The sequence below is a fragment of the Galleria mellonella genome, unplaced genomic scaffold (assembly GCF_026898425.1).
Source record: "Galleria mellonella isolate WM207_F2 unplaced genomic scaffold, CSIRO_AGI_GalMel_v1 utg158, whole genome shotgun sequence".
Classification (NCBI taxonomy): Eukaryota; Metazoa; Arthropoda; class Insecta; order Lepidoptera; family Pyralidae; genus Galleria; species Galleria mellonella.
The window spans coordinates 2,746,371-2,761,552 of record NW_026442003.1 but is presented as its reverse complement, the minus strand read 5'-3'; the positions used below and the strand labels follow the sequence as shown (position 1 = coordinate 2,761,552).

General features: G+C 36.7%; 1 protein-coding gene across 2 annotated transcripts in view; it reads right to left on the bottom strand.

Moving 5' to 3' along the window:
- Positions 1-5,533: 5,533 nt before the first annotated feature.
- The window catches only part of LOC113519582 (M-phase inducer phosphatase-like), a 56,978-nt gene continuing 47,329 nt past the window's right edge, over positions 5,534-15,182 (bottom strand). For both annotated transcript variants that reach the window (XM_052892390.1, XM_052892391.1), the window contains exon 6: positions 5,534-15,023. In XM_052892390.1, coding sequence (XP_052748350.1) covers positions 14,795-15,023 — 229 coding nt within the window. In that variant the 3' untranslated portion in view covers positions 5,534-14,794. The remainder of the gene's footprint in view (positions 15,024-15,182) is intronic.

Genomic DNA, 15,182 nt, shown 5'->3' with positions numbered 1-15,182 from the left:
TTACCTAAACGATGGCTTTAGTTCCCGTCTCTTATAAAACATGCAGCGAGAAAGTGTAAAAGTTAAAAACAATTTATTTTAACCCTAGATAGTAACGTTTAAACCATAGACTGAGTATGTGGAAACTCATTATATATATATATATATATATATATATATATATATATATATATATATATATAATGTTTTGTTTGACGTCAATATTGTTGTTGATTGACGTCAATATTCATATTTTAAAACCAATAAATATATTTGTGTTTTATGAAATTTTGTCCATTTTTTTCACACTTGGTAAGCTAAAATGTTTTTATGCAATTTGAGAGAAGACAAGAATGGCAAGTCAACGACCCACCTGATGGAAAGTGGTAACCGTCACCTATAGACGTAAACAGTACAAAAGAAATACACGAATGTCAAAAATAAATAATGTCTCTATGCGGTCAATGAATAATAGTAAAAGTGGAATCAAAGCGGCCGTCGTGACCGAAAACTCGTCTCGTCTCGATGAGGACTCGTGATCACCATGGAAACCATAGAGTTAGCATCTAAGAACAAGGAATTACATAGAAGGAATGATAAAATAAAAACTGTAAATCATATGGTTGCCTTCTTTCTTCTTATGCAAATATAATTAGTAAAAAGAGGACAAAAGATACACCATCAGTTGCTATTTTTCTCAATTCATAGCAGACTAGTGTATAGAAAACGTTTGAAACGTCAATTATTTGTCAATGACAAATTTTACATTACTAGATTATATATTGGACACAGTTTATGTAGACAGTATCCGAGCGGGTTGTATCTGAATTTGGTAGGGTTATACGGCCGTGTAACATTGTCTGTACACTAGCCTGCTATGAATTGACAATTTTATTACTCCTTCTATGCAATTCCTTATTCATAGGTTAGTATAACGTACTACGTACACTTTATAATCTGTGATGGGAATAGAGTATAAATGTCCAGGGGGAAGGAATATTATGAATTCTTATGTGAAATGCCGAATGTTTTTTTACACTATTCGAATAATTAGGCGGGGAGGGAGAGGGGAGAGGAATTGTTAGTAATGCGGACTACCATTGCTGGCAATATACCCTATCACGGTGATCTGCACGTTGTGAAACCATTGCGCTGAGTTCCAGCTGTATATATCACGATGGGCTAACTGACCTGCCTCTTCATCCTCACCTATCATCCCTCACTGGTGCTCCGACAGTGTATACCAATAGCGCAGGCGGGGTTACCATACCGTTATCATCCATTAAAAAAAGTAGTTATTAAATAATTATTAATGTTGAATCCATCAGAATCAGGATGGACCAACTGATCTGGCTTCATCCTCACTACCACGCCAGCGTATACAGATAGCGTAGGCATTTCTATCTCACATTGTGTTACCATTATTCAGGGATACGATTTTAACTCTGGATCAAGGGGTGAATGTAAAACACGTGAAATTCTTTAAATATATATATATATTCTATATTAAAATTACAAAATGACAAATATTTACAATCTTAGCTAATAAGCGTACATTTTTTTCGAGTAGCAACTATTTACTAATCAAATATATTCACATTGTATGATGCACTGTTGCGAATACTTTGAGGTTATGTTTCATTTTGGCGCCAATTTTTTTTTATCACATGTTAAAATTGAAAATAGAACGGAAACAATTTTTTTCTTTACTGCCAGCGTTTTAACACCAGTGCATCATATAATGCGTAATACATATTCGTAATAGTGTCTCGGAAAATCTCAGTGAAATTAAAAAAAACACTACAACAAACATACAAAGGTGTACTGTGATATTGTCTATTTATACATTGGGACATTTATATGAAGTTAGTTCTTAACTTTAGTACAGTTCGCGGCAAACAATTTGAACAGAACCATAGACAATGAATGTTAAGTGAAACCATAGAGGATTTTTATTTTTAATTTATTTAGACTTAGACAAGAAAGCCATTAGCTATTAACCTCTATGTTGTATGTGGTTTGTTTGTGCTCGAATCATTTGGCGATATACATAGAAAAGCAATCCTGTTTCTTTACAACATTCCATATAAAGTTAATAGTTGTTGGTTACAAACTGAATTCTTTTCCTTTCATCTTGGCATCACATTTGCATACTTCATAATTACGACACAAGACTCAAGGACAAAGTTTCAGACGTTACAGACTTATTAGAAGCAAACAAAAAAAAAAAAAAAATTAAAGACACTTTCTGTCGGTTATAAAACGAGAATAGTACATTTTTTTTTTTTTCATTTTTACTGGCACTGCACCGTAACATAGAGCATCTTTAATTACTTTTTTTTTATTTGCAACATTTTTTTTACAGAGTTATTGTGACCTGCGTGTCAGTGGGTTTTGTCTATGAATAAAAAAAAAACCAAGTCATTATAATACAGTAACACAATTTTCAAATAAACTAAACATTGCTTTCGAGCGACTTTAATGTAGCTTCTTAGAGTTCACTTTTAAATGTAGGAGTACATCAAAATAATTCTTTAAAGCTACCTCTAAAATCAACATTTTGAAATTTTTTAAAGTTCATTACAAGGACCAATAGGAACTTAAATTTCTAATAGATTTAAGTCGAAATTATTACAAATTTAGTTGTCGATGGCCCACAAAATGGTGAATTCGTGAATGTATCAAATTATAATATTTGTTTGACAATTTTAGAGGTATATGGCACCTTAGAATCGGCCCCGGTAAGCATTATAAATACAGATTGGTAATACGAGGTCTGTCCGGAAAGTTCGTATAAAAGTGTTCTGGAATGCGAGAAAGAGGAGTGGGGAGGCCAGGTAAGCGCAGGACCCCTTCCTTATGTCCCTAACAATGCTTCAGTTCTGGTCTGACCGCCGTGCGGTGCGAACTGGCTTGTCACGCCATCTGTGAAGTTACCTCTTAACGAAACCCCGTCGGCATGGAGCCCGCTTCCGTTGAAGAGCAGCGCGTCGTAATCAAGTTTCTCTCGAAACTCGGCAAGAATGGCCGTGAAATTTTTGCCGATCTCAGAACAGTTTATGGGGATGATGCTGTGAAGGAACCAACCGTCCACAAGTGGCTAAAAAGATTCAGAGAGGGCCGAGAAAGCGTTCAAGATGACCCACGTTCAGGACGTCCTTCCACTTCACATTCCGACGAAAACGTGGAAAGAATTCGAACTTGTGTTAATGGGGACCGTCGTTTAACGGTCAGACAGGTGGCTGAAGAGCTTAATTTGGGCAAAACCGTGGTCCACGAAATTCTAAGAAACGAACTTCAAATGAAAAAAATTTGCGTCAAGATCGTTCCGTGAGTTTTTGAGTAAAAATTCCATTACGGTGACCGAACACCCCCCTATTCGCCGGATTTGGCCCCGTGTGACTTCTTCTTGTTCCCAAAAACCAAATTGGTACTTCGGGGGCGGCATTTGGGGGACATAAATGAGATAAAAAAAGCTACGACGGGGCAGCTGAGAAACCTACAACCAGAGGACTTTCAAGGAGCCTTCTCACAGTGGAAACGGCGTTGGCACAAGTGCATTATGTCACAGGGGGAGTACTTTGAAGGGGATAAAATTGATTTACCTGAATAATTGTAAAATAAAATTTTTAAAAAACTTTTATACGTACTTTCCGGACAAACCTCGTATATAGCAATTATATCTATTATATTTTAGTTACAATATCCCTATATTGGCCTAATAATGAATATATTAAAAGTGTGTTATCCAAAAAAATAATATCGGATAACAGACTTTTAACATGTTCGAAAATAGATATCCGACCGATATGGGCGATATCGAAATGTTTTTTTTTTATACAACTTAGAATGGCAAGCAAACGGCCCACCTGATGTAAAGTGGTAACCGTCGCCTATAGACATGAGCAGTACCGTGGACATGACAGAGTATACTGTTTCGCCCATGATACACCCCATGCGTTGCCATACCATTTTTTAAATACTCTAAGAAGCTATATTAAAGTAGAATATATATATATATATATATATATATATATATATATATATATATATATATATATATATATATATATATATATATATATATATATATATATATATATATATATGTACAATTATAAAATTAATACAGCAATAATAGTGTAACATAAGTTTTTGTCATAATTTCTTTTAAATAAAAATAATTTATTATTTTTTAATCAACCTTAATATTATAATAAAAGCGTAAATTAGTATTGCTTTTAATTTTCAATTTTTAATTATCAATAACATTTGAGTAGCTTGCGTTTAAAACATAAAACATGCATCTGTAAATATTGAAAAAAAAAAAAAAACTTGCGACGGGTAACGGCAAACCGTGGGCATGAGAAAGTACCTACAATTTGATGCCCATAATAGGTTATTTCATGGGTTGCCATTTCCAAGTCTTGGTTATCTAAAGAAATTAAATCAGACAATAAAGTAGCTTCTAAGGGTGATTTCTTTTACTCTATCATTTTAAGTTAATATCGCGCTTGACCCTTTTACGGGGCCATCAGCAACTAAATTTATGATAATTTTGAAATCTATTAGAAATTTAGTGCACATTGGTCTTAAGATTAAAAATTTAGCTGTGACCGCTCGCCATCGACAGGGAATTCATTCTCACACGCTTGAAGCTAAATGGTCACGTACAGTGCGGTTCCAAAAAAATATCCTCCCACGAACGCTGTGGCTGTGGAACGAGCTCCCTGCCGAGGTTTGGAAACCTATATTTTAAGGACCAATATGAACTAAATTTCTAAAGTCAAAATTATTATAAATTTAATATTTGATGGTACAGATGTGGTATGTAAAATAGATATATTAGTTTAGTAAATTTAGACAAATCGTCATAGTCGTAGAATACCGATCTTTATATGTAATATTTATGAGATCCGTCGGTATTCTACGACTGTGACGAAATGGCGGTTTAGATTCGACCCCAAATTTCCTATTACCAAATCATTACCGTAAACATGAAATAAACAAAAGCAAAATAAATATTTTTGTTTTCTTTCAAAATGTTTTTGTTTTAAAAACATGAACGCTTTCATTTATTATTGATAATTCTTTTTTTTTTTCAGAAATGTTAATTAGTTTTATTATTAAATGTATGGTCCCAGCATAGAATGGGCCACGTCTTCCTTTCTCGTAAGTCGTAAGAGAATACTAAGGGAGGACGAGGGATGGGCAGCAGCGTCCCTTTTGAAACATCTCTAAAGCCTAACTGCGGTTGCTAATCCGCTTGCCAAGTGTGGCAACTACTGGCAAAACTCCCCAAGGGGGAAGCTTATGTTCAGCAGTGGACAGTTATAGGTGATGATGATGATGATGAATTAAAAAATGTTTGACTAGCCAACTAAAATCAGTCAAACATAGAATTAGTTGCTTAGTTAATTCGAAACTAGATGGCTCTGTGTCATTTGACATTTATTGCGTGTAATTTAAATTTAATCCCGTTTCGATTGCATCAAAATTGGACTAGTCAGTTTAAACAAATCAAAGAATATAATAATAAAATCTAATTAATATTTCATTAAAATTATAAATGGATTTTTATCAGATTTCGTTCAATCCGTGATGGAACACTTGATGGCATGTCCTGAACTATCGTATGATAAATCAGGACCTATTATCTGAGAGTAGTGCGTTGTGATTCCCTACAACATGTTTGCTGTTCGATAACGATTACTAATTGTAAAAAAAAAAAAAAATACCAAGTCACTCAGAAAGTATTGCGAGAAAAAGTTTTTATGTACGTGAGACTGGCCGGTTATAATTTATTTAAAAATATGATTACTTATAAGTGAAAATAGGTACGTTCCGAATTCAAAATTTCCCGCCACATTTTTTGCGAGCTAATTAAAATTACCGGGTCATATTGAAAAATGGTTTTGCGTCGAGAACGTTTTCGCGCTATTATTTTTTACGATTTGAAATGTCGCCTGAAACCCGACGAATTGTATAATAGACTTCAAATGGTATTCATGGATGAAGGCCCTTCTAAGGCAACCGTGTATCGTTGGTATAATGAATTTAAACGCGGTCGACTAACTTTGGGGGATGAAGAAAGGAGTAGTCGCCACCCACAAGTCGTATACGCGCTCGCATAACAGCCGCTCATGATTAAGGGTCACGAATGGGTCCCGAAACTAGTCCAACTTTTTCGATCTGATTATATGTTAAGTTAAACCGGTAGTTGTTACATTGAGACACAATAATAAAATAAAATTGGTAAAAATCCATTTATATTATATAAAATGTTATTTAATAATTCAATTCAGAGATTACATGTCTTATATGTTTATATATAACTTAAAATACAAGACGACCTATATATTGGCCAGAATTATTTACAGGGTACAGAGGAATAACACCTGAGTCCTCAGGAATGGCAACGCATGGGGGAGTATCATGGACGAAACAGTATACTCTGTTATGTCCACGGTACTGCTCGTGTCTATAGGCGACGGTTACGACTTCCCATCAGGTGGGCCGTCAGCTTGTTTGCCATTTTAGGTTGCATAAAAAAAAAGTATATTTCAGTTAGATTTTCCCCACGATTTACTCAGTTAAGATGGCAAATACTGATGTCCAGCCTGACGGATCGTCGTAACCGTCGTAGACATGGCCAGTACAGTGAACGCAACAGAGTATACTGTGTCGCCCATGGTACCCTTCGTACGTTACTATTCCGTTACAGAAAATAATCCTGTCCAATGTATAGTTTTTTATTATTTACAAATATTTGGAGTTAACGGCACACGGTTAAATTTTAAAGCTTGTTTTCGCCTATTGCGGTATTAACATTTACTGGTACGGGCAGACATGATAAATTACATTTATATATATAAGGTTTTAATAGTCAAAACACGTTTATTAATTTTTTTTTAAATAAATATATGGGATATGTAGAAAATATGACGTTTCCGAGTTAGTACCATAATATTTAGACCATTGTTTATGGGTTTCAGACTTTGAATAATCCACGATTGCTTTAGTCTATGGTTTTCTGTGACAAAAAAAAAACAGTATAGGTGGGCAATATCTATGTACTGGTCTAGTGACGAATATGTTAAAAGTGTGCTATCCAAAAACTTAATATTGGAAAACAGACTTTCAACATATTCGAAAATAGATATCCGACCGATATGGGCGATATCGGAATGGGTGATGACCGTTTTTCCATCATCAATGTGCAGAGAAACCCAATATATAGACATCGGATCGGTAACCATATGACCAATGCCTGAAATCGTGGCCAAGTTGTTGTGGTCATCCCAGGAGCATGTCTCTGTATGTAATCAGAGTCGAATGGTAACATCCAATCGATTGGTCGACGTTTGGTTTGTACTACGCTCAAACATCGACGGGCTGGGGCGAAAGGGATTGTTAGCAATGGTGTTTGACAGCCCCATTGCTAGCAAAATGCCCTATCAGGTCCACCTCCACGTGGTTCCCCCTGGAAAACATCGTGCTGAATTCCAGGCCTATTCTTCACGATGAGCTAACAGACCTGCTTTTTCATTATCATCTATCATCCCTCGCTGGTGCCCCGTCGGTGTATACCGATAGCGCAGGCGGGGTTACCATTCCTTCATCACCCATTAAAAAGAGACATCAGCTGACTGGCTCATGGACGGGTCGAGTATTCGTTGATTTACATTACCATTTTTTTTTTGAGGGTGAAAATGGTATGGTAACCCCGCCTGCGCTAACGGGATACGCTGGCGGAGCACCAGTGAAGGGTGATAGATGAGAATGAAAACATGCCAATTAGCGCATCATGATGAATTCATCAGGAATTAACCATGATAGTTTCCAGGGAGAACCGCGAGAAGGTCGACCTGGTTGAGTATATTGCTAGCAATGGGATTCTCAGTCTCCATCACTAACAATCCCCCCCCCCCCTTACATTACCATTAGATATAATAGACTACAGTACTAACTTGGGTGTCATTTTCTATATGTTTTGTTATAAGGTATTAGGTTCGATTCTGTGGCGATATTTCTTTAAACTTATCTCTGACAGTTAAATTTATTACAGCGTTATATTTGCGGTCGCCAACCCGCTTGCCAAGCGTGGCAACTACTGGCAAAATACTCCTTATAGACCTATTTCCAGCAGTGGTATGTAACGGTTAATGACAGCGAGAAATCAAGTCTAAAGACCAATATGAACTAAATTTCAAATAGATTTAAATAAAAACTGTTATAAATTCACTTTACAATGGTCCATAAAGCAGTAATTTCGTGAAATTATCAACTTGAAGCCTTGTAAGCCCCGGCATAGCTAATAGCTCACCCATTCCTTTCCTGGAAGTGTCGTAAGAGGCGACTAAGGGAGCGCGAGGGATGGGCAGCAGCGACCCTCTTAAAACATCTCCAAAGCCTAACTGTGATTGCCAATCCGCTCGCCAAGCGTGGCCACTACTGGCAAAACTCCTCTTTATGGGGTAGCTATGTCCAGCAGTGGACGGATAACGATTAATACAATACAATCAACGTATTAGATTAAGAGATAGGAGAAATAGCGCCTCAGAATCGAGCCTATTATCAATGCTACATAATTTTATTGGACAGACGATATATACTGTCTTATGACGTCACAATGAAGTAATGAGCAATACCGAATAAGCAAATGAAGAGGGCAATGTCCTACAAACGGGCGACTGGCGAGCAATATGTCGTTGCCAGTCTGTCGGACACTTGAGTGTTCACACCCTACCGTAATGTGGCAACGTGGCAGTTAGCATCTAAGAACATGGAATTACATAGAAGGAATGATACAAACGGTAAATCATATGTTTGCCTCCTTTCTTACTATGCAAATATAATTAGTAAAAAGAGGACGAAAGATACACCATCAGCTGTCATTTTTCTCAATTCATAGCAGGCTAGTGTGTATTGAAAACGTTTGATATGTCAATTATTTGTCAATGACAAATGTTACATTACTAGATTATATATTGGACAGTTTATGTAGACAGTACGCGAGCGGGTTGCATCTGAATATGGTAGGGTTATACGGCCGTGTAACATTTTCTATACACTAGCCTGCTATGAATTGACAAAAACAACAACTGATAGTGTATCTTTCGTCCTCTTTTTACTAATTATATTTACATTAGAAGAAAGGAGGCGACCGTATGATTTACAGTTTTCATTTTATCATTCCTTCTATGTAATTCCTGGACATGCACTATTTACCTGCAATACGTCATCATGTTAAGTCCTGATACTGTATTTGTAATAAATAACGAAAAAGTTTAAATTTAACTATGTACAATTGCTATTAAAACTTGACAGACAATTGCATCGTAGCCACACTACAGTAGTACCTCCTTACTGAAGGAGTGTACACTAAATGACATAATTATGGAAAATAAACGAACAATCATGGGTACAGTCGACGTGTGTATATAGATAGATAGATAGATACTCTTTATTGTTTCCTCCATAAGATTACAATAGTAAACTTATTATAGATACAAACAATTACAAGAAATGATCACAGTGAGAGAACAATGGGCGACATTATCGCTAAGAGCGATCTCTTGCAGGCAACCTTTGGAGAGGAGTAATTATAAACAGTTTGAGTATGTAATCTTTTGGAGGAAACAATAAAGAACTTCTGTAAGTATTTATACTCGTAGCTTCGTGGTTCCGGCATAGAATGGGCCACCGCTAACTTTCGCGTGGGTGTCGTAAGAGAACACACTGATCGAGGATTCGACAGCAGAGTCTCTTAAAACATCACTAAAGCCTAACTGCCGTTGCTAAACACTTGCCAATCGTGGCAACTATTACCAAAACACTCCAATAGGAAACGCAATAGACGAGGCCTGTGCTCATAGCGTGACTGTTGAAATAAAATGGTCTAAAGCCATATTTTCAAGTTGTACTTTTAAGATCCACATAACGTTATGGGGTTATGGTGTTACTCGGGCATCGTCGACCCATTTGACACGATCTCGACTCACGGTACGCAGTAAATTCAGTTAAAACTCACACCGTACGACCGTACCACTAAATTAAAACTAATTATTGAAAAAAAAACATATTTAAAAACTAAAATGGCATACAAGAGAAGGTGGGATGTATTATTTTTAATCTATATTTTGTACTTAACACTTATAATAGTATGGCATATGTTGTTTTTTTTTTTATTCTATTTACAATTTCAGTGCATACGACTTGTCTTGTGGTATATTTTACTTAAACGTTGAAAATGAACGAACGATTGAGTTACATGCTGTGATTTAATGAAATCCATTCTTTAAAACTGGTTTTAGTTAAAACGCCACAACGCTCAGTTTCTAACTGTAGCCCAGTCGTACATAAACGATATATCTCGTTTGGAAAACGCACTCTGTACCTTGAGGAGATAAAAAAAACATAGCTACAAGAGAACATCTTAAAGTTCCTATCTCTGATAGGAATTAGCGGCGAACTTTAAGAGAGAGCACGAGAGATCATGGGAAGGTCGAAGTGTCATGGGTTTTTTTCTGCTTGATTTTTCAGTCCTTTTATAATAATATTTATTTATTTAATAGTGTCTCAAAAAAAATTATATTTTTTTCTAGAAACAATCTTTATAATAAATATATATATATCTGAGACCGTATTAATGCCTACTAACACTAGTTTTAAGGAATGGAATTCGTTAACGTACTGTATGTTTGAATGGACGATCCAATGAATGAACAAATGATACATTTTTATACCAATTTATATTCGAAATGCGTTAATGAATGAGTGAAATAAACCATTTATAAGTTAAAGTAAACTCTCTACTATAGTTAAGTTGAAAAAGTTTAAAATTAACTATTAATTTATAACTATAGTACAGTCATTTTAAAATCAACGAGTGAACGAATGAATTTCCATATTAAATCTATTTTCGAGAATGTTTAAACATTTGATTATTAATTCAAACAATTGCCTTTTTAATTGCAATTCACGCATTAATTTTATTATTTATTTTAATATTTATAAAAAAAAAATAAAATTTATTAAAATTTTATATACAGTAGAATCTCCATTATCCGAACATAATGGATGGAATATCCGGATAATGGATATCCGGACTTAGTATTCACGACTCGAATTATAAATTTAAAATTGGTATTACGTATCAATTGGTTAAATAGATATTATGTAATCCATTATCTTTGTCGTAATTTCTATATATCTTAGTCTAAATAACGTATGTAAAACCATTTACATAATAAATATTAACGTTTAATCACGCACTATTTGATTTGACTTCGAATTCGATTATCCGGATTTTCCATTATCCGGAATAACTCGTTTTATTCGATCCGGATTTTCCATTATCCGGAATAACTAGTTTTACTCGATCCGGATTTTCCATTATCCGGAATAACTCGTTTTATTCGATCCGGATTTTCCATTATCCGGAATAACTCGTTTTATTCGATCCGGATTTTCCATTATCCGGAATAACTCGTTTTACTCGATCCGGATTTTCCATTATCCGGAATAACTCATTTTATACGATCCGGATAATCGAGATTCTATTGTAATTTGTAAATTATTATAGCCTATTTAATGTTGACGATCAATTATTTCGTTGTTGAGTTGTCTTTAATTGAAAAATTTATCAAAAATCCTAAATATAATTTTAAAAAATATATATATCAGCTCCCATCAGCTTCACCCGACGGTATTCGAAGCTGCATCTCTGTGCTATCCGAGCAGAGGGAGTCCTCAATTGTACCACACAAGGAATACTACTAAATGACTAATTATAATTTTTTTTAAACCATCAAACGACAACTGAATCGATTCTGATACATCATTTCTCTAAACCTATCTTTAAAAAACAGCGAAATCTTTATTTTAAAAACCAATATGAAGTAATTTTCTTGTATATTAATATTAAATTAATATTAAGAGATGTTATAGGAGAGAAATGACGCATCAGAATCGGACCCAATAAGGCTAAATTTATTTCATTAAAAATTTCGTAAGCACTCTTCAAATTTTAATAAAAAAAAACTACTAGTTTAAGCTACGTTTAATTAGATCGAGGAATGTTTGATTAGTTTCGGGATCAATTCGTGACCCTTAATCATGAGCGACTTGTGCGCAGTCACGCTCGAACTCGCGACACAGCCGCTCATGATTAAGACTCGCGAATTGTACTCGAAACTAGTCGAGCTTACTCGCATCTACTTACACGTAACTTAAAATGGTAGTTCTTACATTTTTTTTAAATTTAATATATAAAGTCTAATAAATCGACGCCTTAATCAGACGTAAAACCTTTTCTATATCCTTTATTCAAAGAAAATTTGTCTGTGCGTGTCATTAACTTACTTTATCTATGACAGATTGGTTTCTTTCTTTTTTTTTTTGGTATATTTCCAATTTAAAAAGATGGTCAAAAATTTTTAAAATAAGTTAGTACAAGTATAAATTTACGAATGAAGCCAGAGTCACACTACGATGCCGGTCTCGGTGTTGTAAAATAATTTCACGGCCCTCCGTCAAACCGTTCTACATACTGACAGGCTGGCAGGGGGAAAGGGATTATTAGTAAAGGGGTCTAACTGACCCATTGTCATCAATACACCCTATCAGGTCGACCTTCACGCAGTTCCCCCTGGAACCTATCATGATTAATTCTAGTGGAATTCGTCACGATGGGCTAACTGACCTGCTTTCATCGTCACCTATCATCCCTCACTGGTGCCTCGCTAGCGTATACCGATAGCGCAGGCGGGGTTACCATTCCATTATCATCCAACAGTCCTCAGGAATGGCAACGCATGGGGGAGATATCATGTTCAAAATGGACATACTCTGTTATGTCCACGGTACTGCTCATGTCTATAGGCGACGGTTACCACTTTCCATCAGGTGGGCCGTCAGCTTGTTTGCCATTCTAAGTTGTATAAAAAAATAGGAATGACAGATATTTTGGAAATAATGCAGAGTTCCTCGGAGGACTGTCGCGGAAAATAGCAAGTAAGTATATGTAAAAACTTAGGTCAATTTGTTCCTACATTAGCGTTAAACATTATTTTTTATACAACTTAGAATGGCAAACAAGCTGACGGCCCACCTGATGGTAAGTGGTAAACGTCGCCTATAGACACGAGCAGTACCATGGACATAACAGAGTATACTGTTTCGCCCATGATACCCCCCATGCGTTGCCATTCCTGAGGTATTAGATATAATGGCTGTTCCTTTCGGCATCATCCTCTATTATATGGGCAGAACACGTCAACGATATATCGTGGTGGGACGGTGAAGGCAGTGATAATGCTGATGATGTAAGTTTTTTTTGCTGGGTGAAGATGGTATGGTAACCCCGCCTGCGCTAACGGGATACGCTGGCGGAGCACCAGTGAAGGGTGATAGATGAGAATGAAAACAGGCCAGTTAGCCCATCGTGATGAATTCATCAGGAATTAACCATGATAGTTTCCAAGGGGAACTGCGAGGAGGTCGACCTGGTTGGGTATATTGCTAGCAATGGGATTCTCAGTCTCCATTACTAACAATCCCTTTCCCCCCTGACGATGACAGTTGCAGCTCTGTTCTGTTCCAACTGTGATCCAACTCCAAATGGTTTCTACTTTACGAACCGAGACTGGCTCCATAGTGTGAATCCAACTTAAGGGGGGCGAGTTCTGTAACGTACCATTCAATCATTCGTTCAATCGTTCTTTCAATCGTTCAATCAGCATCTTTCAATGTACATTCAACTAATATTTTAATGGCGAATCACAAATTTTGACAGATCTCTCTCGAACGAACCATTACAATGAGAAATTCAACTAAGATTGTTCGATAATAAAAAAAAAAACGACGACCGAATCTTCATAGTTAGATTCGGCGCCATTTTCTTCAGTACACTATCTCTCTCATACACGTGACGAGTGAACGAGACAGCCATATATTTATATAATCAAATTATGTTAAACATGATTTGTGTAATTGAATAAATGCTTGCACTCTATACAAATGACAGACTGATCCTGTCGATAGATACGTTTTCGTCAGTGCACGCGCGAGAAAGGGACACCGCACGTTGTTGTCTCGTTCTATATCGCGCGCGACGTGGCGATGACGTGTCTGTCGACAGGTTAGTCGACTACTTGTGTAGGGAGGCAGGAAATTGAATTTCAGTTTATTTTTGTTTACATAATTTGGGTACAGTCCATAATTTAAATATTATAATTAATCAAAAAAATTTTTATGTATTTTTCTTTGAGAGGTACATTGCGTTCATATTTATAGGATCATATATATATATATATATATATATATATATATATATATAGTACAATACCTCTCTGAACTATAAACTGCAGTTGGATAATAAAATTTCGCGTACAGTCCACCCCAGAAGGGAATAGAGGCGTTAAAATAGTTTATTGCGTTTCGACAACCAATATACAGCCGGAGAACGGCCAACTCAGTGACGACCAGCTCACACTTTAATCACTAGCCAAATTAGAGGACTTCGCCTGAGAATCGAACTTGGAACCTCACGCGAGACACATAATACTGAGGTCGTTCTATACAATACATAATTCACTAACGCCCATCGTTATTAAAAATCTAAGGACGCCGAATAGCACCTGTGCAACGCAGATTCAGTTTTGAACCCATAAACATTTCACCTCTGAGGTTGCGTTAAAAAAACGCGCGTCGGAAAACCGCGCGTTTTTTCAGCGCGCGTCGGAAAACCGCGCGTTTTTTCAGCGCGCGTCGGAAAACCGCGCGTTTTTTCAGCGCGCGTCGGAAAACCGCGTCACAGGAGCCGATGTAACCTGGTGTTGGCGGGCGTGGAGCGGTGCTGCCTGAGCAGCTGCTTGTGCCTGGGGTCCAGCATGGCGGTGTAGCCCTCGGGCGTGCACAGCCGCGGGTGGCGGCGGTAGAACGAGCGGTAGCCCTCGTGCAGCAGGTACACCTCCGGGTAGTGCAGCGACGGGTAGTGCTCCATGTTCTTGGCGCGGTCCGACGAGCGCAGGAAACGGGATCTGTGAACGAAGATATCGTTCTTGGACACTCAAAATGACAAACAAGCTTACGGCCCGCCTCATGGTAAGTAGCTTATAAAATCAATCCCTTCCCTCCTACTGGTACCTGTTACTAACATGAGTAGGGGGGGATGGGCTTGTTAGTAATGCGGTCTACCA